Genomic DNA, 22,500 nt, shown 5'->3' on the forward strand with positions numbered 1-22,500 from the left:
AAACAGAAGCACACAAAACAAGCAACCAAAAAAACCCCAAAATAACGAACACTTACACGCAATACGTACATGCCTGGATCAGATATGTCTACGATAGCTATCTAGGTATGCAACTATCTAACAACCTTCAGATATCGTTAGCCTGTTGTCACTCCTTCGGAACACCAACATACTAGAACACACACACACACACATCTATTGGGTAGTTTGTATCTGTCTTGTGTGCACTGAAATTCTGTCAGTGGTGGATCTAGTATTTCTGCTATTTCTGTTGCATAAAAAATTACAGCATTTGAACATGTTGGGTGAAGTCCAGTGATTCCCAATCCGATACGCAAACTCCTACAATGGCTTTTTGTGTAAAAGAGAAACAAAACCTTCAGCTGACTTCCGGATTAGGCATTACCTAATCACAGTGCAGTGCCTGGCTAGTGGTAGTAGTGGCAAACACAAAAGCCCAGACTGTGTGTGTGTGTGTGTGTGTGTGTGTGTGTGTGTGTGTGTGTGTGTGTGTGTGTGTGTGTGTGTGTGTGTGTGTGTGTGTGTGCATGCACGCGCGCACGTCTGTGTCTATGTGTGTGTCTGTCTGTGTCGCACGTGCTGATTTCCTCTAAATGTGTATATGGTCGTGTTTTGCATTAAAGGAAATGAGGAATGTTTTTTTTTCTTCCAGGTCTGCTAAGCACACTTACAGGGCGTTAGATGGCACACACCTCCACTCTTGCAAACACATCAGCCACAGTTCAATGAGTGCCGTTACATGCAAGGAATATTCTGATTTTAAACAGAATGGTGTCAGTATTTGGTCTGCGCATGGTACCAGTCGTGTAAACTCTTTAATTCATTCCGAATGTGTTCTTGCTGCGGGAATATTCCGGTTGTAGAATGCTGTTCCACACGAATAAACAGAACATTTCGGAACTCGTTTTAAACCAGAATACTCGGTGCATGTAGATGCGATCATTGAAATAGTCATTTGTGTTTTCAGTTTTCAGTGTTTACACTCTACAAAGTGGGATTATTTAGTGACGCTACCTGGAACTGAACCACAAAAAAACTACAGGTTTTACATAGCTCAGCTGTGTTAATATTAGTTTTAGTAATTGTGCATTGTCACTGAGGTGTCTACAGATGGTCGATATCCAAACCAACGCTGTCAAAAACCTGCCCGGATCACGTACCATACAGCATCGAAGAGTATAGTGCACTTGTCTTGTTACATGTGTTCATATAGGCCTAGTTACCGACCACAAATGGTTATGCTGTGTGTGTGTTGAGTCCTATGTCTTGATTTTGAGGCAAGTGTTTCAGGTGACATTCAGAGGCAGGACAGTAACCAAACAAAGTCATATACACCTTGCAATTCAATTGCAACAATATCATTGTGAACTTCAGTACATACATTTCCCTTGGAAATACGAACGTGTGTATAATTAGAGAAGAGGAAAAGTGCAAAATGCAATTTTTTTTACACATTTGTGAATTCATTATCTAAGCAAACACCACCCAAAAACCTCTTGTTGTTGTTATTGTTGTCCTTAGAATGATGTGAACCCTTAGTCATGGAATGGCATATGAAATTGTACAAAACAAAGAAAATATTGGCACATGTTTTCAGCTTCAAGCACATCATTTAAAATGTACATCTTCCACTTGTTTTCCTTCAGATTGGAGTTAAATATTTATGGCACAGGTTGCTGGGTGTTCTACAGCTATTTTCTCATCCTATCCGCCAGAAACATTGGCTGTTCACATGATGGCTAATGAGAAAATATGGCCGGACCGTCCCAACAGTTTTAAACCCCAGGGCTTACAGAGGGTGCAGCCAAGGAGATTTCAGAAGGAATGATTTGCCTCCGACTGGCCTAAAGCTATGACATGACATGCACGATTGAGGTATTTTTTTTAAGCGTTGGCACTTTTAAATGGTTTTCTCCCCACTTTACTGAATATATCCACAACTTGCCCTGTGTTCACGACATACAAACCACACGAAATCCTAAAACTCTAACGAGGGATGGAGTGAGTGAGTGGTGGGGGCAGGAGTTGCGATGTTTGTTATACCGCCTAACTAATCACAAAATCTTGGCAAGAATCTGCAGTCATAACTTCTGAGTACCTTAGTCGTGCCTTTCCCACCAAAACAGGGCCCAGAGCAGTTCCCCCCTCATGGTTGGTTGCTGGTGGATTTCAAAACTGCACTTAGTGGTAAATTGGACCACACGAATGCTGACCCAAATGGATGCACCTGTGGAGTTTCTGGAGGAAAGCGTCCAAGCAACCAAACAACCCTCCACATCACACTGACAAGTCACAGACTATTTTTCGCCCCCTCAAAAGTAATCTCCACAAAAAATGTAACAGTTTGACCATCTCCTGACAAAAAGAAAAAGAAAAAAAGAAAAACTATCAGCTATGGCACATAGAGTACTTCTCTCCTAACACCAGAAGATGGCACATATTAACAGAATGTACGGGATGGATGGATGGAAGGGAGGAAGAGGATTGGCAACTGTGAAAGAGAGAGAGAGAGAGAGAGAGAGAGAGAGAGAGAGAGAGAGAGAGAGAGAGAGGGTGGGAAGCCTGGAATAAAGGCATGAAGGTCGGCGTGACAGAAGGGGAGGGCTGACCACAGTACCACAGATGGGGGGATACATGTGTGTGTATGTGTGTGTATGTGTGAGATGCCATCCATCCTCCTGCTGGTCTGGCTGTCCTCCCAAACAACCTCTTCCACCCCGAAACTACCCAGCATCCCCCATCCCCATCCAACCCCATCCCCTCTTCCTCTCTTCTCTTCCCCCCAATCCCCCCCCCATGTCTGGCTGTGATCTCAGAGTCGCGTCTGGGCCTCTGGGATATAGATCTCGATGCTGTCCGCCCGCTCGGACACCGAGTTCTGGCGGAAGGAGGCGGCGCGCTTGGCGGCCATGAGGCGGCGGCGGGCCTCCTGCCGGTGGCGGTCGGGCAGGTCCAGCGACTTCTCCCGCGTCACCCCGCTCCTCGCCCGCACAAGCTTCTTTGGTACAGGAGGTGGCAACTGCTATGAGAGAGAGAGAGAGAGAGAGAGAGAGAGAGAGAGAGAGAGAGAGAGAGAGAGAGAGAGAGAGAGAGGGAGGGAGAGAGAGAGAGAGAGAGGAGAAAAAAGGGATGTTAGAAATGGGAAGGAGGAGCAGGCCTACACTGGATGCATTATGTGACTGGACTATTTATTAGTCCATTTGGTGCCGTATCTGGTGTAGTCAGTTTCATTGATTACAATGGAAGCTAATTGTTACATCTGATACAGTAAGTATTTGACTCAGCCGTCAGTGTACTCGTTTTGAAGAGGTGTAGGGGTTGGGAGTGGGGATAGCACACAAACCACAGATAGGCTGGTAAGGTAAGGGAAAAGGAAGCGAGACAAATGCAGGTGACAAATAAGAGAAATGTCGACGTAAGGGTTGAAGGGTTGAAGGGTGGGGAGTGGGAGAGTAATTTGAGTAGGTAGGTAGGTAAGGTAGGTACTGCATTGTAGGCTCCTTCTTAAGCTTCCTTGTGGGACTCAAGGGGGACTCAAGCTTGTTTGCCTGTCCATAACGTAACAACTAAAGAGGTGGAGTGAAATACACATTCATTCATTCATTCATTCATTCATTCATTCATTCATTCATTCATTCATTCATTCATTCATTCATTCACTCACTCACTCACTCACTCACTCACTCACTCACTCACTCACTCACTCACTCACTCACTCACTCACTCACTCACTTCATTTGTAAAATGGTGGAAAAGAGGAGGAGGAATGGAGGTTGGGATAAAGTGGCGAAGTGGGGTGGAGAGGAAGGGAGACAGGTGTAGGCGGCAGGTGAGGTAAAGAAAAGGGATAAAATAAAAACAGACAGCAATAATGGCCATAACCTGGGAAATAACAATTCAAGATGGAACACTTGCAACAGCCACTGCACAGTAACGGCAATGACACACATAAAAACAAAACAGAACAAAACAATATTGCTCTTTTAAAAATACACCAGTAAAGCACAGGACAGTCAGCAGACACAGAGGGCAGGACACACACAGACAGACAAACACGAAAAAGTGTGGCCATAAAGCGTGTTTTCTTTTTCTTTACCCAGTCTTCAGCACACACCTTCTTCTCCGGGCTCTCGATAAGCCTCCAGTTGTTGCTCTTGATGCGCTGGAGCTCGTCGAACTTGGAGGTAACGTCGTCTATGGAGAGCTGCAGGAGGTCCCAGAACCCGGCCAGGTCCTGAGAGGTGGGTCTTGGCATTGCACTGGGGTCCTGGAGGGGGCATAAACAAGCAAAGTAATGAGTTACAGGGAACAGTTTTGTAGGGGGCGGCTTCCCTTTATAATGGGGACAGGAGATAGGTGGAGAAATGGCGGTATTGGGATATGATGACCAAGCCTGGACTCCAACCTGCCCAACAGTCACCATATGGTGGACTCAAACCTGCCCCCCCAAGGCAGGTGTTAAGACATGTCATCTTTTCTCCATAACAAACATTTCTTAACATATAAAATATAAATATGCATAATGTATAATATAAATAAAAAGGAAATAGCAGTTATGGAATTAGAGGTGTGTGTGTGTCTGTGTGTGTGTGTGTGTGTGTGTGTGTGTGTGTGTGTGTGTGTGTGTGTGTGTGTGTGTGTGTGTGTGTGTGTGTGTGTGTGTGTGTGTGTGTGTGTGTGTGTGTGTGTGTGTGTGTGTGTGTGTGTGTGTGTGTGTGTGTGTGTGTGTGTGTGTGTGTGTGTGTGTGTGTGTGTGTGTGTGTGTGTGTGTTACGTTATGAAACCCCTCTCTACTCTCTCTGCACTTCCGTGTCCTCCCTCTAGGTGGCCCCATCTGCCACTTGATGATGAGAGCAGCATGAGAACCAGACTGGAGCAGCATTGGCCATTCAAATCAGCTACTGCTGCCAACTGTTTGAACAGAGTGCTGAAGGTCATTTTCCCACAGATGAAATGTAACTTAAGTTCTTTTCTATGAAACCCACATTCAAGACACTGAGAGAGAGAGAGAGAGAGAGAGAGAGAGAGAGAGAGAGAGAGAGAGAGAGAGAGAGAGAGAGAGAGAGAGAGAGAAAGACAAACAGAAAGACAGACAGAGAGAGAGGGGGAGAGAACGATGGATAGGCACAGCTCCACAAAAAATTAAAACTCCCCCCTCGTCTCATTTTAAAACAAAAGCTTGTATCCCACTGTAAAACATTGCAGCCTTGTTTAGTTAAAACCACTTTCTAGGTCTCCTCAACACAATGAGCTCTGATAAGTCCCTGATCTTTAACTTTACTGAGGAAGTTTTTCCTCTAATACAACTTACAAATGCCTATTGTGTGGATTATTTGATAGTTATGGCAGATTTGAAGTGTTGAATGAACTTAGGTTGGCAAGTCAGCAGTTGAAAAAAAGAAAGAGGGGGGAAGGCGGGAATATTAAACTCTGAGAAATCCATTGAGTTGAACTGCCATAGTTTGATTGAACTTGGTTTAGAAAGTCATGGGTTTGAATGAAAATAACCGGGAAACTGTGGAGGTGGGGCTAAGCAACATCAACCGCATGCACGAAATTGGAACTTTTGTTTGCTGACTCTGAGTCAAATGAGCCACCCCTGAAGAAATAATAGCTTAATAACGCAGAGAAACTCGATTCTCGTGCAAAAATAAGGAATCACAGCTGCTGCACTGAACCGCGGAAGAACACTGTAGGCAATGGAATTACGAATGAAGGACCTCAACATCATCAACCGTCAAATGGATTTAGGAAACTCGTACTCTCGAGGAGGAAACTTCTGAAGTCAGTAAAGTTGTTGGAGATGGGGGTACAAGACAAAAGGAAGTGGTGTTGGCCAGGCTGAGGATGGGGCACAGCAGGCTGAACAGCTGTCTAGCCAGAATGAACAGGCATGCTGATGGTAACTGTGAATTTTGCATAGAAAGCCCAGAAACTGTAGAGCATGCCCTGTTACACTGCAGGAAATACCAGCAAGAGAGACAGACGTTGATTGAGCAACTAGAGGCGAACAACACAACACTCAGCTTAAAAAATATATTACAAAGAAGCAATGTAAATATTTTACCCTTTTTGTTTACTTTTTTGAAAGATACAGGTCTGATTAGACGCATTTAATTTTTTTTGTTTTGCTTAGAAAAGGCAACTGCTGTTCCACACTCCAGTCTAGCGGTGGCGGTAATACACTGAAGTCATTGTCAACCGCCAGTCAAATAAGAAGAAGAAGAAGAAGAAGAAGAGGAGGAAACTTCATGGCAATTGAGCCACAGCCGCAGGCAGTCTTTCGCCGGTAAGTTTAAGTAGTTTTAATCGTCAGAATCAGTGATAATGTAACATGTGCCTCTCGGTTGAACTGAAGCTCAAAGGATAGCCTTAAAAAAAACTCTGATGTGGTGGGCTCACTGTAGCCTAAAACACTGGCCATGTTGCTTGCAAAATATTAAATGTTTAATGTAGTCTATTGGTGTAATCTTGTGTCGTTAACGAAATGGTAATTGCTTATTGCAAATGGCAGGTTATCCACATTTCACGAGTTTGTCGTTCTAAATGGCCAATAGTCAGATTGCTATGCTAGTTCTTTGGCTGTGTCCGAACACGGCAGCGTTGCGAAAGGGGACCCCCTCCTTTTTTACGCAGCATTTTAGCACTACTATTTAGAAAGTCACCCTGTGGAATTTTGTTCAGACTACCCTAAAAGGAAATGTCTGTGTATAATCTTGGCTGTTTATTTACTTCATTTTAATCGAAGTCAAACTTATGTAGGCCTACTGCTGAAGGACATTGCTGGTTGTATTTCAAAGGTGCAGTTAGCCATTGCGGCAACATGCCTCTTGAAGCGATGTTTTCAGCGCGATGCTGCTGTATCACAATCGGTAGACGACATTAGTCAAGATGAAAATCATGTAAAAACGTAGTAATACAAGATAATTATGTAAGGGTTAACGTTCGGCGAGAAGGTCGCTACCGTGGAATAGCAGCACGACAGAGAGAATCTTTAGACCCCGACGCGGAGCGGAGGGGTCTTGTTCTCTCTGAAGTGCTGCTATTCCACAAAGCGACCGACTTGCCGAAAGTTAACCCGCTTATTATATGGATATACTTAAATGATTCACACATGGCGGGGACATTTCTTTAGACCTATTTAATGTTAAGATTGTTGCTGCGCAAAACAAAGCAGTGCCGTTGTGGAACACCGCTAGGCAACAGCTAGGTAGCCAGGACAACAGGTGTTGTCTATCACAGCAGCTGATTAGAGTGACAAAAGACCGGACGCCCTGCGGAGTGATATGAAACATTCGCTTTAGCCACTGACTTGTATACAAGCCAGTGGCTTTAGCAGTGAACGTCTTGTTGCCATTGACAGCGGTAGCCAGGACAGCGGGTGCTGTCTATCACAGCAGCTGATTAGAGTCTTGTTGAAAAGTCGCTTTAGCAGTGAAAAGTCTTGTTGCCATTGACAGCGGTCTGTTATAGACCAACCCGTCCGTTATCGAAAAATAACAGACGTCCGAACGTTGGGGAGCCCCGTTGAAATGAATGGAGCATTCGACAGATGACGTCACAACCATATAATAATGTGTTTTAACTACAGGGTGCAAATGCATGCTTCTACCAATAGATGATGGGGTCTGACGATGGAGTTGACGGGAACATTCGCACAGAAGAGGAATTTGTGAGGATTCTGAACCACTCATTGAGGCCGTGGAGTGTGTTGTTTAATGAGTAATACAGGTAAATCTGTCTAATGACTATGACATGCAAATCATGGATTTTGTTACTTGAGCAATGTAATCCATACAGTTGTTTTTATGTCTCCATCTCATATATTATTCTTTTCTTTTCTGTTATTTATCTGCTTCAGCTAACTGCAGTGTTCCACAAGACTGTTACCAGACCTTCATGGGACCTTTCCGTTCTTTCTGGGTTGTCTTGAGGTTCTTCAGCGTTAGAGAGCAACTGAAAACAGGTTGGTAGCCTACTGTACTCTATAGACTGTATGGAATGTAATATGTATACAATATGTTCTATGCTGTGTTTTTCCATCACTATGTACAGATATTGTGATTCAAGGTAATACATACAATTAATTTACATTCACCTGTCTTTGCAGGACACAGACCCAACCAGAGGACAACAACTCTACATTGACTCAGAGGAATCCTCCAGGACGACGTAAGACTTTATATTTACAAATACTGTCCTATACCCTTATGGATGTAACTGATGCACAGGCAACTGTGGTAGGGTATGTCTCTACCTATGCCAGGATTGACACCTCTGGTGAACATTCATGCTGTTATACTATTGACCAATAACACAGTTAATTGCCCATTTTCTGTGTGTGTGTGTGTGTGTGTGTGTGTGTGTGTGTGTGAGAGAGAGAGAGAGTATGTGTGAGAGAGAGCGTAATGGCAGTTTTACTCTTGTTTTACTCTAGTGCCTAGGTTTGGATTCAAGGTAATCATAATCTCTTACAACTACACTCATCTGTTTTTGCAGGACACAAACCAAAACCACTGCACAACTCTACATCAACTCCCACACTTTCCAGAGGATTCCTCCTGTATGCTGTAAGTCTTCATATTTACAAATGCTTTCCTATTTTTTTTGTCCATACATAGATAAAACTCCTGGATAAGCAAATTCAGTAGGTGAGGGAATCTGTGTTGCCAGAATTGACGCCATTCTCTTCTCTAACAACAATTATAGTCCACCCATATACTGTGTGTGTGTGTGTGTGTGTGTGTGTGTGTGTGTGTGTGTGTGTTTGGGGGGGGGGGGGGTAATGCATACACACTTTACATCGTTAAGTAGGTGTTTATTAAATATCATGTGACTGTTTAGTCACCATCTATTTTCAAACTGACATCCACTCTTATCCTGGCACTAATGGCAACGCACTATACCACATACAGGTCTATTTGTAATATTATTCATTCATTTGCAATGGTTGCATTCACATCCAAGGACTGTTGCCGGTCTCACAGTGTAAACCTTAGACATATTTTTGAGAATAGACAGAACTGTAAATTCATGTCTGTGCACATTTTCTTACACTTTGAAAAAAAGACAATGCAAGCATACAGTACTGTGGTTTAAAGTGTTTCGGGATGTCCTGTTTCTCTGTGCGTGTGTGTGTGTGTGTGTGTGAGAGAGAGATATATAGAGAGAGAGCGAGAGAGAGCTGTTTCACACATAAGAAGTTATTTTTTCTTATTTTTATCTTTTCAGGTTCATGGTGAAGAGCAACTTGAGGCTGACAGGGATGCAAGTTGGACTGCTTATCAAAGACAAAGGCCAGCTACAAGTCTTCATCATCATTCATCACAAGGTCATCATTCATTTCAAAAGGGACATGCCAACTGGCTAGTTGGGCTCAATGTGAAGAAAAAGACTATGAATCTCTTGTGTGTTCACAAAACATGATCTGTTGACCACACAGTGTTTTGGACTTGGACTACATCATGTACTATACTCTTTTCAATGACATCACACTGCGTATTGGTAAAATAGTCCCTGGAGGAGTAATGTTTGAATTAGATTCCTAAGGGCCCAGAAGTCATGGGTGAGGGTACTGATGTATGGTTACAGATTCAAATCTGCAACCTTCCAATTGTTAGATTAACTCCCTACCATTAGACCACAGCTCTCTACAGTTTGTTTTTTTCTACATAAATTCTTTGTCCCTCCATCAGTCTTACCAAAAGTCAAAACATAATGTTTTCTTACTGCACCCACAATTTCGTCCGTAACCTGTTTGGCTAGCTGATTTGTCATGAATTTTGATGGTATAAAGTATTAATAGTCTGTGCATGTATTAATATGTGGGACATTGAACGTGAACAACAACTCTGTAGTTGAATCAACTTTTTGACTTACAACTTTTTGACTTACAAATGTAAGGCAGCAGGGGATCTTGAATCTGTGAGTCGTCTTGAATGTACTGTAAAAGTTAAAATAAATTTGGAATTGAAGTCATATATCGCATGATGTCTATCATTATGTTATTTAAACTCCCAATCTTAAATTGAAATGATTTGTAATGGCTTTTTAATTCAGCTTACACTATCAATTTCATCCAACAATGGCTACGAAGTCCAATCAACTTTGATGACTAAGAACATTATGTTGAGACAACAACAATATTGTAGTTGGATCAACTTTCTAGACTTTGATTTCTGAGTTGACACAAAAATAAGCCTGTTGTTGAGTTAACATGCAAACTTAAGGCAGCACGGGAGCTTGGATTTGGAAGTCGAACTGACTTCAAATGTTTTACAGTGGAGTCAAATGGGGCGTCTCCAGTCCAGAACTCAAGGTAGACTCGTTGAGAGATGACAGAGCTACTTTGGATGGGAGATGTGGAAGTCAGACAAAACGTAACGTAACACAAAGCTGTGCTCTCTTGCTCATCCTCTCTTCATCTCTATAGTGCTAGCCCTACCACTTCCTCTCCTCGCTGGTGTCTTGTCGATATTAGAGATGTACAGGATCCAAGATCCGGTTCCGGATCCGGCAGGATAATAGGGTTTTTCAGACTATCCGGATCCGGGCAGGATCTTAAGCAGTGGATCCGGTACCCGGCAGTTACCTAAAAATCAGGATCTGGGGCATCTCTACTTTTTACGTAGCCTAGGCTTCTGCAGTCAGTCTTTCACAACCCCAATCGCTGCATGGAGTGAAAGCCCTTTGGAAGCGGCCGTTGAAGGCAGTGTGGCAGTAAGCCAATGAGTCTTAAAAATAGTGTGCGCCAACGTAATAAAAAGGGCCCACGTGTGCGAGTTGGCTATGTGTTTCAACCCTTTTGTACTTCCGGATCCGGCAGGATCTTAAGCAGTGGATCCGGTATCCGGCAGGATCCTAAAAATCAGGATCCGGTGCATCTCTAGTCGATATGACATGAGTATGATGAAGCAGCCCACATCGACAGAACACGACGTCAACAGGGACGTCTCCGGGGTTTGAGGTAGACTCTCCGAGAGATGACAGACCTACTTTGCACGGCAGATGTAGAATTCAGATAAAACAGGCCACTTTTGCTCATCACGCTACGCTCCCTCTCCTCCTCTCATCTTCGCTATAGTTCTATACCACTAGCTCTGCCTCTCCTGGCCAGCTCTCTCTCTTTGATGTGCAGAGGTGCCTGTTAAGGCTACCATATGAAGAGGGATTGGGTTTAGGTAACGCAAAATTGGTAAAATCTATTGGTAGCTCATCTTGACGACGCATCCCATACCAACAGACAGAGGCGTAGCAGCAAATGTTGGGCCCTATGTACAATCAGCTCCAATGGACCCCTCCCCCCCCAAAGTCATATATCTACATAAGTCAGACTGTGTGTGGGCCCCCTATATACATGGGGCCCTGGTGACTCTGGTCACACTTTACCCCCCTGAACGACACCCCTGCCGACAGAACACCCTCTCTCTCTCTCTCTCTCTCTCTCTCTCTCTCTCTCTCTCTCTCTCTCTCTCTCTCTCTCTCTCTCTCTCTCTCTCTCTCTCTCTCTCTCTCCCTCTCTTTGGTATGCAGAGGGGCGAGCGTGCCTGTTTGCCACCTCATTATTTCTCCAGCTTATCTGTGGCCAGTGTAGTGATGCGATGCTGCAAAGCATGACAATATCCCAACAATCAACAACAGTCGCACCGAATTAGGGATAAAGTGAAGGGTCGGGGGCGGTGGATGAGGGGAGACAGAGAGAGAGAGAGAGAGAGAGAGTCAAGGAGAGATGCGGTAGATATGGAAAGATATGACGTGAGAAAGACAGAGAGAGTGAGAGATTGAATGAAGCAGAACAGAGAAGAGAGAAACAGACAGAGAGAAAGAAAGAGAGAGAAAGACGGAGAGATAGAAAGGTTGGCAGACAGAGGAGACTAGCAGTGGTAAGGGCAGTCAGGTATATAAGATCTACTGCTTGAGATGCACAGCACGACATAAGGTTGCTGTAATGCGGGAGGATGGGGCGATTCAAACGGAAGAGACAGCAAGTTTGGGAAGGCATCTCGCCCCTCTGCTCTGCAGCACCCCTTGCAGTACCTCCGCTTGCCCTCCGGAGCATTCGCATTCACACGCGCACAAACCTTTACCAAAGGACCATCACGTCCCATCTGAGCAAGAGGAGGTTCAGGGCTATTTGCTGAAAGGGGAGTAGGTGCAAGGAGAGGTCTAGCGATGAATACCAATGGGTATCAAACGGACGAGGGTATAGAGAAAAGAGTGAACGGAATGACCTCTCAGAGGTGGAAGATGGAGGGATGGCAAAAGAAGAAAGATAGAGAAAGGAGAAATGAGAAAAGACAAAAGGGAAACGAGAAGGAAGAACTGAGAGGAAATAAATGGGAGAAGAGAAGAGAAGAGAAGAGAAGAGAAGAGAAGAGAAGAGAATATCTGCACTGGCATTTACACTGATGGAGCCACTGTTTGCCATTGTTCTGTGCTCAGGTGCTCTTCTGGTTCTCTGCAACCACTCCACCATGCTACACACTAACACAGTGGGCAGTGGGAGCTGGGCGGCTCACTGGCAACAGTGCACATTAGCATAAAACCCCACTCTGAGCTGTGTGTGTGACGTGATTCATACAGGAGTAGAGTATCATTTGGCCGGGGCCGTCCAATAAATTCGGAGACCTTGATGGGTCTATTATCCCAGGATCCACTCCATCCGCCATCCACCATCCACACTGCCAGTGAAAGAGCTTCTCCTGTGCCCTCTCTGTCGCGCATGGTGGTGCATGTTTAGATGAGTGTGTGTGTGTGTGTGTGTGTGTGTGTGTGTGTGTGTGTGTGTGTGTGTGTGTGTGTTTGTGTGTGTGTGTGTGTGTGTGTGCAGAGGTGGAATTTCCATCAGGCAAACCTAGGCAATTGCCAAGGGCCATAGGGGCTCCAACTGTCACACCAGTCGCGGTAAACAATCAAAAAAGCAGGCTTGATCTTAAAGGGCAACTCCTGCCAATTTCAATGTGCTGTTGTATTGCTCACGCTACCCTTGACTTGTCAGTACCCGGTGACGCCGCATTTTTTGGCTCAGCCCTTTCCGAGATATGAGCTATTCTAATGGGGGCAATTTAATTTAATTTGTCCCTTACGTAAAGTGATCAAAGATATACTGTAAACGAGACCAAACACTAAAATAGCACCAAAACAAAATGTTATGTCTATATAATGACTTTTGAGGGCCCCATATTCATATTTCGCCTAGGGCCCAAAAAAATGCCTAGATCCGCCCCTGTGTTTGTGTGTGTGTGTGTGTGTGTGTGTGTGTGTGTGTGTGTGTGTGTGTGTGTGTGTGTGTGTGTGTGTGTGTGTTCCATCAGACCACACATTCAGACACACACTGAGTACATGCTCTCTATGCTCTGATCTACAATGAATAGTGAAAACTGGATGGCTTCCATGGTCACTTGAAAAGACTCATTTCCTTTTTGTCTTCAAAGCAGAATGTTATTTATAGATTAGTAGAAACATTTCTAGTGGTCCACTCACCTGTGTTCGGTGTGAATGCAGTATAGACTTTACAGTCATGAAGATAGACAGCTAATATTCAGTGGTCTGACAGTCAACTCACTATGAATAGTGTATGTCGAGGAGGATAGGGGAGGTATTCTTTGCTTTTGTGCTAATGGCAACACACAGCTCATTTTTTGAAGGTTGAGGTAAAAAAAAAAAATCCTGAATAGTAATGCTTGGGACCAGGGCTCTAAATTAACACCAGCCAACTCGCTATTAGAAAAGAGAATTTACTAGCCACTGTTACTGGTAGAGAGTGTATGTGTGGCTAGTGAGATTTAACAAATTGGCTAGTGGTGAAACAAGTCCGACAGGCGGACAAAGATGCGTCCGTCTATGCACTGCCGCCTTCCCACAGGAGGGAATTACAATTGAAAGAAAGCGTTTCAGACGGACAGACCGACCGACAGACTCACCGACAGATGGACATACCCTCTTATAGAGATGCTAGGTTAATTTATAGCCCTGCTTGGGAAAAATAACAAAACACTGGGTGTCGGTCATTTGGATTATTGCACAAAACAGCCTGTAAAACACTAACCCAAGCAAGTGCCACCCTGCTCAAAACAACCAGCGCCTCGGAGTCCGCCTCAGCCAGAGTAACCTCTGACCTGTCTGGACTCTGACACAAGCTGACGCTTCCTCTTAGCCAAGAAACTTTCTGCTGACACGCCCAAGACTGCTGGAGGAAACCTTAAGCTACGACACTGTCAGCAGTGGACTTAATCCCCCCAGGCAACCAAGGGAGGGTTCAAATACATATACTATACCGTACTGAGAAAGAAAGAGCAAGTTAGTGGAGTGTGTGTGTGTGTGTGTGTGTGTGTGTGTGTGTGTGTGTGTGTGTGTGTGTGTGTGTGTGTGTGTGTGTGTGTGTGTGTGTGTGTGTGTGTGTGTGTGTGTGTGTGTGTGTGTGTGTGTGTGTGTGTACGACTTGTGTGCACTTGCATAAGTGTGTTCATGTGTGTATATGTGTGTACGCGTGTGTCTAGTGGCATGTGTGTCCATGATATATCTAACAAAGAGATGAAAGAAATGAAAGTTTATGAAACAAACAGGTGGAAAAAGTTGATAGTCAAGGATTTCTCTGAAAGAACTGAGAAAGATGACATCCCAGGGCAAACATAATTAAGCAACTCCCTAAGCCTCTTATTTGGCAATGTGACTTCCTAAAAGTGACTGAAATCCATGTTTTGAAAGTGTTAGCAGTACACTTCACAGCGGCCTCTCTAGAATAAAAGGGGAGCGATAGAGAGAGAGAGGGGGGGAGAGATAGAGAGAAAGAGAGAGAGAGAGAGAGAGAGAGAGAGAGAGAGAGAGAGAGAGAGAGAGAGAGAGAGAGAGAGAGAGATATTTTCACAAGCTTTGAGACCCTACGTGTTATGTAATACTTCTAACGCCTTTCTTTGGAGTCCGACTGGAGAAAGCCAGGGAGAACTCAATTTAAGTGTTTATGTTCACAGACCATATGACCCATGCATTTTTAAGCCTGTCTGAACAAGCATTTTTTGCTGCCTAGGGCAAAAAAAAACCCCAAAAAACAAAAAAAGGCATGTTCAATTTTTCACGAATCCAGACAGGTCCAATTTAAGATATAGCTTATTTGGCTAGGCTGAGGAGAAAAACACTGAAATTGGGTTGCAAAAGTACAGGGAAGATTTCCCTGGATCCTCCATCAATGTCATGACAAATGAATTATTGTGGTTTATGTTCCATATATAGCACACAGGACCGTGGACTGCCATGAAGACATAACATAAATACCATCACAAATGAAGGACTATGGCCACTAATACAGTCCCTAGGGAAAGGGACTCCAGATCGATATTAATCCTTGACTTATTTTTGTTTGTTTCTTTCTGCGTGTCTTTATTCCAGCCTTGCCTATTAAAGCTACTGAAGATAGAAAAACAGCAAGTGCTTATAAATGGACTTTTACCAAAATAGATACTGTAAAAACTGTATTCCTGATGTCCAGGGCAGGCATCATCTGGCTTTTGGGGTTGGTTAGACCAGTGGTTCCCAACCTACGGGTCGCGACCCAACCTATGGGTCACCAAAGATCCACGGGGGGTCGCAAAGCACTCTTGATTTTGAGGGGTTTCATTTTAATACTATATGTAGCCCATGTTGAATAAATGACAATTGCATAGAAGCAACATAATTTGAGTGCTACATTAAACATTTATTCTGTTTTTGAACAAAGACGAATTGAGGAACAAAATTATGACTATAAAACGAGTTTTCGCAGGAAACAGAGCGTATCACGCGACTCCCTCTCAAGCGGGCGCTGGGTCACCAAAGCTTACAATGGTAAAAATATGGCTCCCTGGAGAAAAAGGTTAGGAACCACTGGGTTAGACCATTACACCCATACCAGAGATGGTTGATAAGGAAGAGATTCAAGGAAGTGGGTCATGAGAAGTTTCTTCCGGAATTAAATATGATGCAAGGTTCTAAGCAGCCACGGCCCTTTGGGAGACTAGCAGAGGTTCCGAATGAATGGAGTTCAGCGAGGAGATTAGACAAAATCTCCACTTAAGAAGCCTAAACGTATGCCACTTTGTTGCATTGCAACACAAAGAACGCATTATCTTGGTCCCCATAATGAAAATCTTTGCCCATACCACCCAACCAAGTTTCAAGCATAGGCACGCACGCTCAACAAATAACGTTTGTGGTAGCTGTCTTTGGGTAGGCACTGTGGACATTGTCTGGCTGACTCGCGTCTATATAAGGACATGGTATAGTAAACGTATAGTAAGAACATTTAACTGTTTCTAAGTAACCAAGGTCAATGATGGTGAGGTATTGCCACATTTTCCTTGCCAATCCTCTCACATTAATATTCTTCTTCGTTTCTCATTGGTATTCATTTGTCCAACCTTCAACAACTACTCTCACAATTGGCTGCTTTTGGTGATATTTGGCTCATTTAAGATTAAGTCTAACCAATTCTGCCTTGTGTTTAACATATGGCATTTGTGTTTTATTTGTGATGCAAATGTTGAGTACAATGCAAAATGCCATTTTGTGACACATTTCAAGAATGAGAATGAGATGACATTTTCAAGGTCAGAGTTTTCCAGAGTGAAGTTAGAGAGCTTTGCAAAGTGTGCTATGTTGTGCAAAACTTTTTCAAGGTATTGACAAAAGAGCAGTTCTGTGAACAGAGTCCAAGTAGTAATTGCAAAAGTTGTTCAGTCAGGTTTAAATACTTTAACAACTGAGAAAAACTGAGAGAGAGAGAAAGGGAGAGAGAATGAATAGTGGGACACAGGGAGGAAAGAGAAAGAGAGAACGAAGGGGACATACTGTAAGAGGGAATGGCAGAGTTGAGAGAGAGAGAGAGAGAGAGAGAGAGAGAGAGAGAGAGAGAGAGAGAGAGAGATTAGGAGCGGTCTATATGAAAACAAATAAAGGGTCGAAATAGAAAGTCTGTATGTGTGTGTGTACGTGCATGCGTGCGTGCGTGCGTGTGGTTGTCCGTGAGTGAGTTAGAAATGAATGGAGATGAAGAGGCAAAGGTAGAGGAGAAAGAGGGATGGAGTAAGAGGGTTAGGGAGGGAGAGAGAGAGAGAGAGAGAGAGAGAGAGAGAGAGAGAGAGAGAGAGAGAGAGAGAGAGAGTGCTTTCAAGGAGAGTGGATGAACAATGGAGATTTAGAGGAATAGAGAGAGGGAGAGGCAATTGTACGAATGAGAGTCACTGTCTGGGAGATGGTGAGTGAGTGAGTCAGGTACAAATGCGTGGTTTCAGTTTGGCTGGTAGAAAAGACCTAACCTGGTTCTCACACGATGGTTGTTACCAACCATCTGGAACATTGTCAATCGCTTAGCTCTGGAAAGGCGTGGGTCTGTTCAAAACAGCTTGAACCTGATTGGAGAATTTACGTGGCTTTTTTTGAATCACGTACCACTTCAACCACTGACTTGTATATACCCCATCCCACAATTCCGATTGGACAGACTGTGATATTTCTGATTCCGTTCGGGCTCGTCTAAGATTTCCAGACCCTCGTGCGAGCTCACGAAGTTGAGCGGAAATGCACGAAGGGTCTGCGTGAGAGCCAGGCTAGAAAAGACCAACTCACTTGCGATTTTGACCCATTAATGAGTGTGTGTTTGGTCAGTAAGATTAACATCTACTATCCATTTTGGCTGGTGGAGAAAAAGTAAAATAATAAAAAAAAAAATGCATGGCCCTGGTCCGGTAGGTTGCCATATAGAGTAGGTGGCTGGGAGACAGTGAGTGAGTCAGGTGGGTTGCCAGAGAGAGCAGGGTTGCCAGATGAAGCTGATGATTTCCAGCCCAAAAAATGCTCAAAACCCGCCTAGAAGCACAAAATCCCGCCCAATTCTATTGATTTTTATGGCAAAAATGTGTCGGGTTTTTCTGCTAAATGCCATTTTTACCCGCACACGGCCATCCTAAGCAGCCCAATTGGGCAGGAAACAGCCCAATCTGGCAACACTGAGAGAGAGTGGGATGAATAGACAGGGATGCGACAGTACTCACCAGGTTTTGCTGACACAGCCAGTAAAACTGCTGGAATTTCTGAGACATGAGGAGCTGAGCACTGCCCACCGCACTCCGGATTTTACCTAAAACTAAAGCACACACAATGACACACAGATTAGGATGAATACCAAACACACAGACAAACAAACAGACACACAGATACACAGACGTGCACACACACACACACATGCATGCACACACAGGGCAACTGACAGCTTTGCCCAGGCCCGGGACACATTCGTCTGACAGGACCACCCTCCCAATACATGCTGTGTAATGGAGAGCCAATTCTGGGCCCCCTCTCTCCCTGGGCCCAGAACAACAGATTTTCCCACACATATTCAGTAGAGTTCACACATATACAGTAGAACATTCACACATTCACACATATACAGTAGAAAGAAACACACTCATGCAGGAACCAACCCCCCAACCACATCACGTGTTACAGTCCACAGTACAGTCAGAGATTCTTTAAGTATAGAGATATGCCAACATAATAGGTGTCTATGGGCTCCAAACGTGACCAAAAGGGGCATGTCATAATGCTCCTAGCATTGAATAGAACAGTCCTTAGGTCTGCCTAGGTCTGCCTAAAGGGGGATTTCCCCCCCTCCCCCTTGCAATTGTAGAACCCGGAAACAATGGGCCAATGGAATCTCTCTCTCTCTCTACTCTCTCTGGTACAGTGCTGTACACTCAGTATAGTACACTCACTCACAAATTCCTACAGTAACTACATTAGAAACTAAAAACAGCAACCTCCGCCTCCACCTGTACCAGAAGACTGAATTCCTGACACACTTAACTACTTACAGAAACGGACTTTCTGTACTCACTGTACCACCTTAGGTCACATATGCACACACACACACACACACACACACACACACACACACACACACACACACACACACACACACACACACACACACACACACACACACACACACACACACACACACAGTCGCACTCGCACTCGCACACGCACACGCACACACACACGCACACACACACACACACACACTTCTGTCAGCACTTCAGCACATCAGTTGGCAGTTGAGAACCCACACACACAAACATTAAATAGTAATACAAACATAAAAGGGCAAACCCACATAATACATCCAAAAATCATCAATAATGGAAAGCCGTCCTCTTCATTTCACCGCCTCTTAATTCAGGTCCTCAAACACACAGCCTGTACTGTACTAACTCACTAAGTGGCCTGCCAAGAGAAGAGGCCGGAAGGGAGAACAGAAGCAGTCAGCTGCTCTTAGAGGGCCCCGGTCCATCACATCACAACCGCCCACACACCCATCACACACACACACACGCACACACACACGCAGCCACACACACGCACGCGCACAAACACACACACTCACGCTCACTCAGGCACACACTTGCACATGCGCACACATGCACGCACGCAGGCACGCACGTACGCACGCACGCACACACACACACGTCCCATCCTTCCCTTCCTCCTCAACCCCAACAAAATATGCCCCAACATCACCCTTCATCCTCACTGCTCACACCCACACATCCTTCCTCCTCCCAACGGTTCAAATGACATTTATACACGCACACGGACACGGACACGCACATACGCATGCTCAGATCATGTCCACCCTCCACACACACATCTCAAGACACAAACACATCAAACCCACACGAACACACACACACTAACAAACACATACACACACACACACACACACACACACACACACACACACACCCCCCACCCCACCCCACACCTGCTCCCCTCCCCCATGATACTCACTGTCCTCCGACAGGTCGTGCTCCTCCGCCTCCGTCTCCATCTCCTTGCACCAGCCCTCCATGCGCTTGGTCTCCGTGTGCAGCAGCGTCATGAACCAGGTGCCGTCGCGCCGGCACGAGGGCGAGGCCCGGCCCGAGTCCGGCCCAGTGCTCACCACGATCCCCGGCACCCCTGTGCCTACTCCTACTCCTCCCCCACCACCACCAACGCCACCCAGTCCTCCTCCTCCTCCCACAACCCCCAGTCCGCCTCCTCCAACCCCAACCCCAACTCCAACTCCTACTCCTACTCCAACACCACCTCCCCCACCTCCTCCAGGGGAAGGGGACGAGGCGGCGTCCCGTAAGGCGGGCGGAGCCTCCAGCCAGGGCTCGGGGCTGCGCTGGGGGCTGGGCGGCTCGGTGGGCGTGCGGTAGTCCTCGCGGTAGCTGAAGAGGCCCTGGGTGCGCACGGTGCGCACGGCACCGTACTGCGTGGGCGTGCTGGGTTCCGAGTGGCGGTGGTGGTGATGAGGCTGCTGGTGGAAGCTGCCGCCGAACTGCAGGCCCTTGTCCTCCGTGGTGGGGAAGCCCTCCAGGTCGCCCAGGTCGGCCTGCACCGCCGCCGTCACGCTGTTGGAGCGCTTGAAGCGACCCTGCCCCCTGCAGGTGGGGAGGCCAAGATACATACAGTACATGTCAATATGTGGTGGAGAGAGAGAGAGAGAGAGAGAGAGAGAGAGAGAGAGAGAGAGAGAGACAGAGAGAGAGAGAGAGAGAGAGACAGAGAGAGATAGACAGAGAGAGATAGACAGAGAGAGAGAGAGAGAGAGAGATGGCTCCGACTAAGATACATATTGTGCATGTCCATACGGAGTGGAGAGAGAGAGAGGTTGATGCAGCCCACCTGTGTCCGTGTGTGTGTGTGTGTGTGTGTGTGTGTGTGTGTGTGTGTGTGTGTGTGTGTGTGTGTGTGTGTGTGTGTGTGTGTGTGTGTGTGTGTGTGTGTGTGTGTGTGTGTGTGTGTGCGCCTGCGTGCGTGCGTGCGTGCGTCTGTTGTTTGTATGTGGTGTGTACTAATACATAAGTGTAGTGGAGGTGTTTAACATCCAGCTGCACGACGCAAATAAACATGCTAACATGAATGGACACTCAAATAAACATGTTAACATGAATGGACACTCAAAGTGACTCATTGCCTGCAAAGGGCACAGATGTACTGTATACAGTCAGGGCATTAATGAGCGGCAGTGAATATCCGCAGCTACATTATCAGTCTATTCTCGTACATACCCACCAGGGCTTAACACTAACACACGCCAGGTAGCCAAATGCGGGTGAAAGTCGGCGTTGGCTAGTAGATATCGAAGGTTCACTAGCCATTCTGGCGGGTCCGTCACTATTCTAAATGATGAGGCACCGCATTTTGTAGTTTTTTCCCCTCGGACAGTCTTTGCTACGAACGCAATGCAATGCGATTTCGCGAGCCTACAATACCCATGAAGCACCTGTGTCACGTGTCACCTGTGTCTCACGCACAAGAGGAATCTGATAGAGCTAGTCTTGCGAATATGAGTGGCAGCAGCGAGCTGCCGGCACATCAGCGCGCGTTTGGAAATGCCACTGAAAACCTTCACGTGAAAATAAAGTAGCGAAGTTCATCTCAACTGACCTGTTTTGGGATCTGTAATTAGTACAATGCATAGTAGTAGTGGACATTAAAATGACCAAGGCGAGAGGAGAACACCTCAGTCTTGAGAAAGTCTTGAGACTAATTAGCGCAGTGATAAGACAAGGACACATGCGGCATTAATAATGTTCGGTTTAAATCATTTTCTGATTTGCCTGTATGTCTTCATACCTTAATATTCCTCCATGTTTCTTGTGCCGTTGTTCCCGACTGTCAAACGGGGCTTAAACAACGCGCAGTAGTAGCCTTTCAGACAGTACAAAATCATGTCCCATGTCCCTTCGCATGCCCATCTTGCTTTGCGTCCGTTTATATTTTAAACAACTCAATATTAAACGGAATGAAAGGAAGTCGTAGCTCCTTCTGTAGTTACCGGCCGCATATGTGTGTGCCTTCTAGTAGATAGCCTACTTTTATGAGAAAATATTCCAGAAGAGGTGTTATTCCACATCCATAACCGAGGACATGCGAAGCTTGGCAATGACTTTGCACTATCTACTTCGCGCATCGAAAGTGCCCTTCAGATCAAAGACGGAAATATTTTGCTCTCATGTTGCTTACATTTGTGCCCTTCCACAACACTGTGCTTGGTGTTTCTGCACGGCTATGCCATTTCTCAGATAAGTTAATCTGTTCTTATAGCATGCATGCATGCATGGACATTGAACCAGTTCACAACAATTCTAGTTATTATATTATATTATATTATATTATATTATATTATATTATATTATATTATATTATATTATATTATATTATATTATATTATATTATATTATATTATATTATATTATGTTATATTATGTTATATTATCCTACATTACATTATTACAGCCTATTATATAATTCATTAAAGCTGCTATGATGGTTAAGAAAATTATGGCTAGTGAAAAGGCCCAATGGCTAGTGAGTCAGGAAAACCACTAGCCAAAATGGCTGGTAAGCGAAAAAGTTAGTGTAAAGCACTGATACCCACACAGATGCACATGTATG

The 22,500-nt window shown here is 45.0% G+C and overlaps 1 protein-coding gene and 1 long non-coding RNA gene across 2 annotated transcripts in view; one reads left to right on the top strand and one right to left on the bottom strand.

Annotated features, from left to right (window-relative positions):
• Positions 1–2,830: 2,830 nt before the first annotated feature.
• Positions 2,831–22,500, bottom strand: part of dlgap2a (discs, large (Drosophila) homolog-associated protein 2a) — a 249,928-nt gene continuing 230,258 nt past the window's right edge. The window contains exons 11-15 of the mRNA XM_063183538.1: positions 20,169–20,480; positions 19,840–19,988; positions 18,045–18,136; positions 4,118–4,288; positions 2,831–3,043 (exon numbers count right to left, since the gene is read on the bottom strand). Of these exons, the coding sequence (XP_063039608.1) occupies positions 2,834–3,043; positions 4,118–4,288; positions 18,045–18,136; positions 19,840–19,988; positions 20,169–20,480 (934 nt within the window). The 3' untranslated portion in view covers positions 2,831–2,833. The remainder of the gene's footprint in view (positions 3,044–4,117; positions 4,289–18,044; positions 18,137–19,839; positions 19,989–20,168; positions 20,481–22,500) is intronic.
• On the top strand, positions 7,657–9,401 carry LOC134469978 (uncharacterized). Its single transcript, XR_010039102.1, has 5 exons — positions 7,657–7,752; positions 7,883–7,987; positions 8,132–8,193; positions 8,521–8,591; positions 9,253–9,401. It is a non-coding gene; the product is annotated as an uncharacterized LOC134469978 (long non-coding RNA).

The sequence above is a fragment of the Engraulis encrasicolus genome, chromosome 19, assembly GCF_034702125.1.
Source record: "Engraulis encrasicolus isolate BLACKSEA-1 chromosome 19, IST_EnEncr_1.0, whole genome shotgun sequence".
Lineage (NCBI taxonomy): Eukaryota > Metazoa > Chordata > Actinopteri > Clupeiformes > Engraulidae > Engraulis > Engraulis encrasicolus.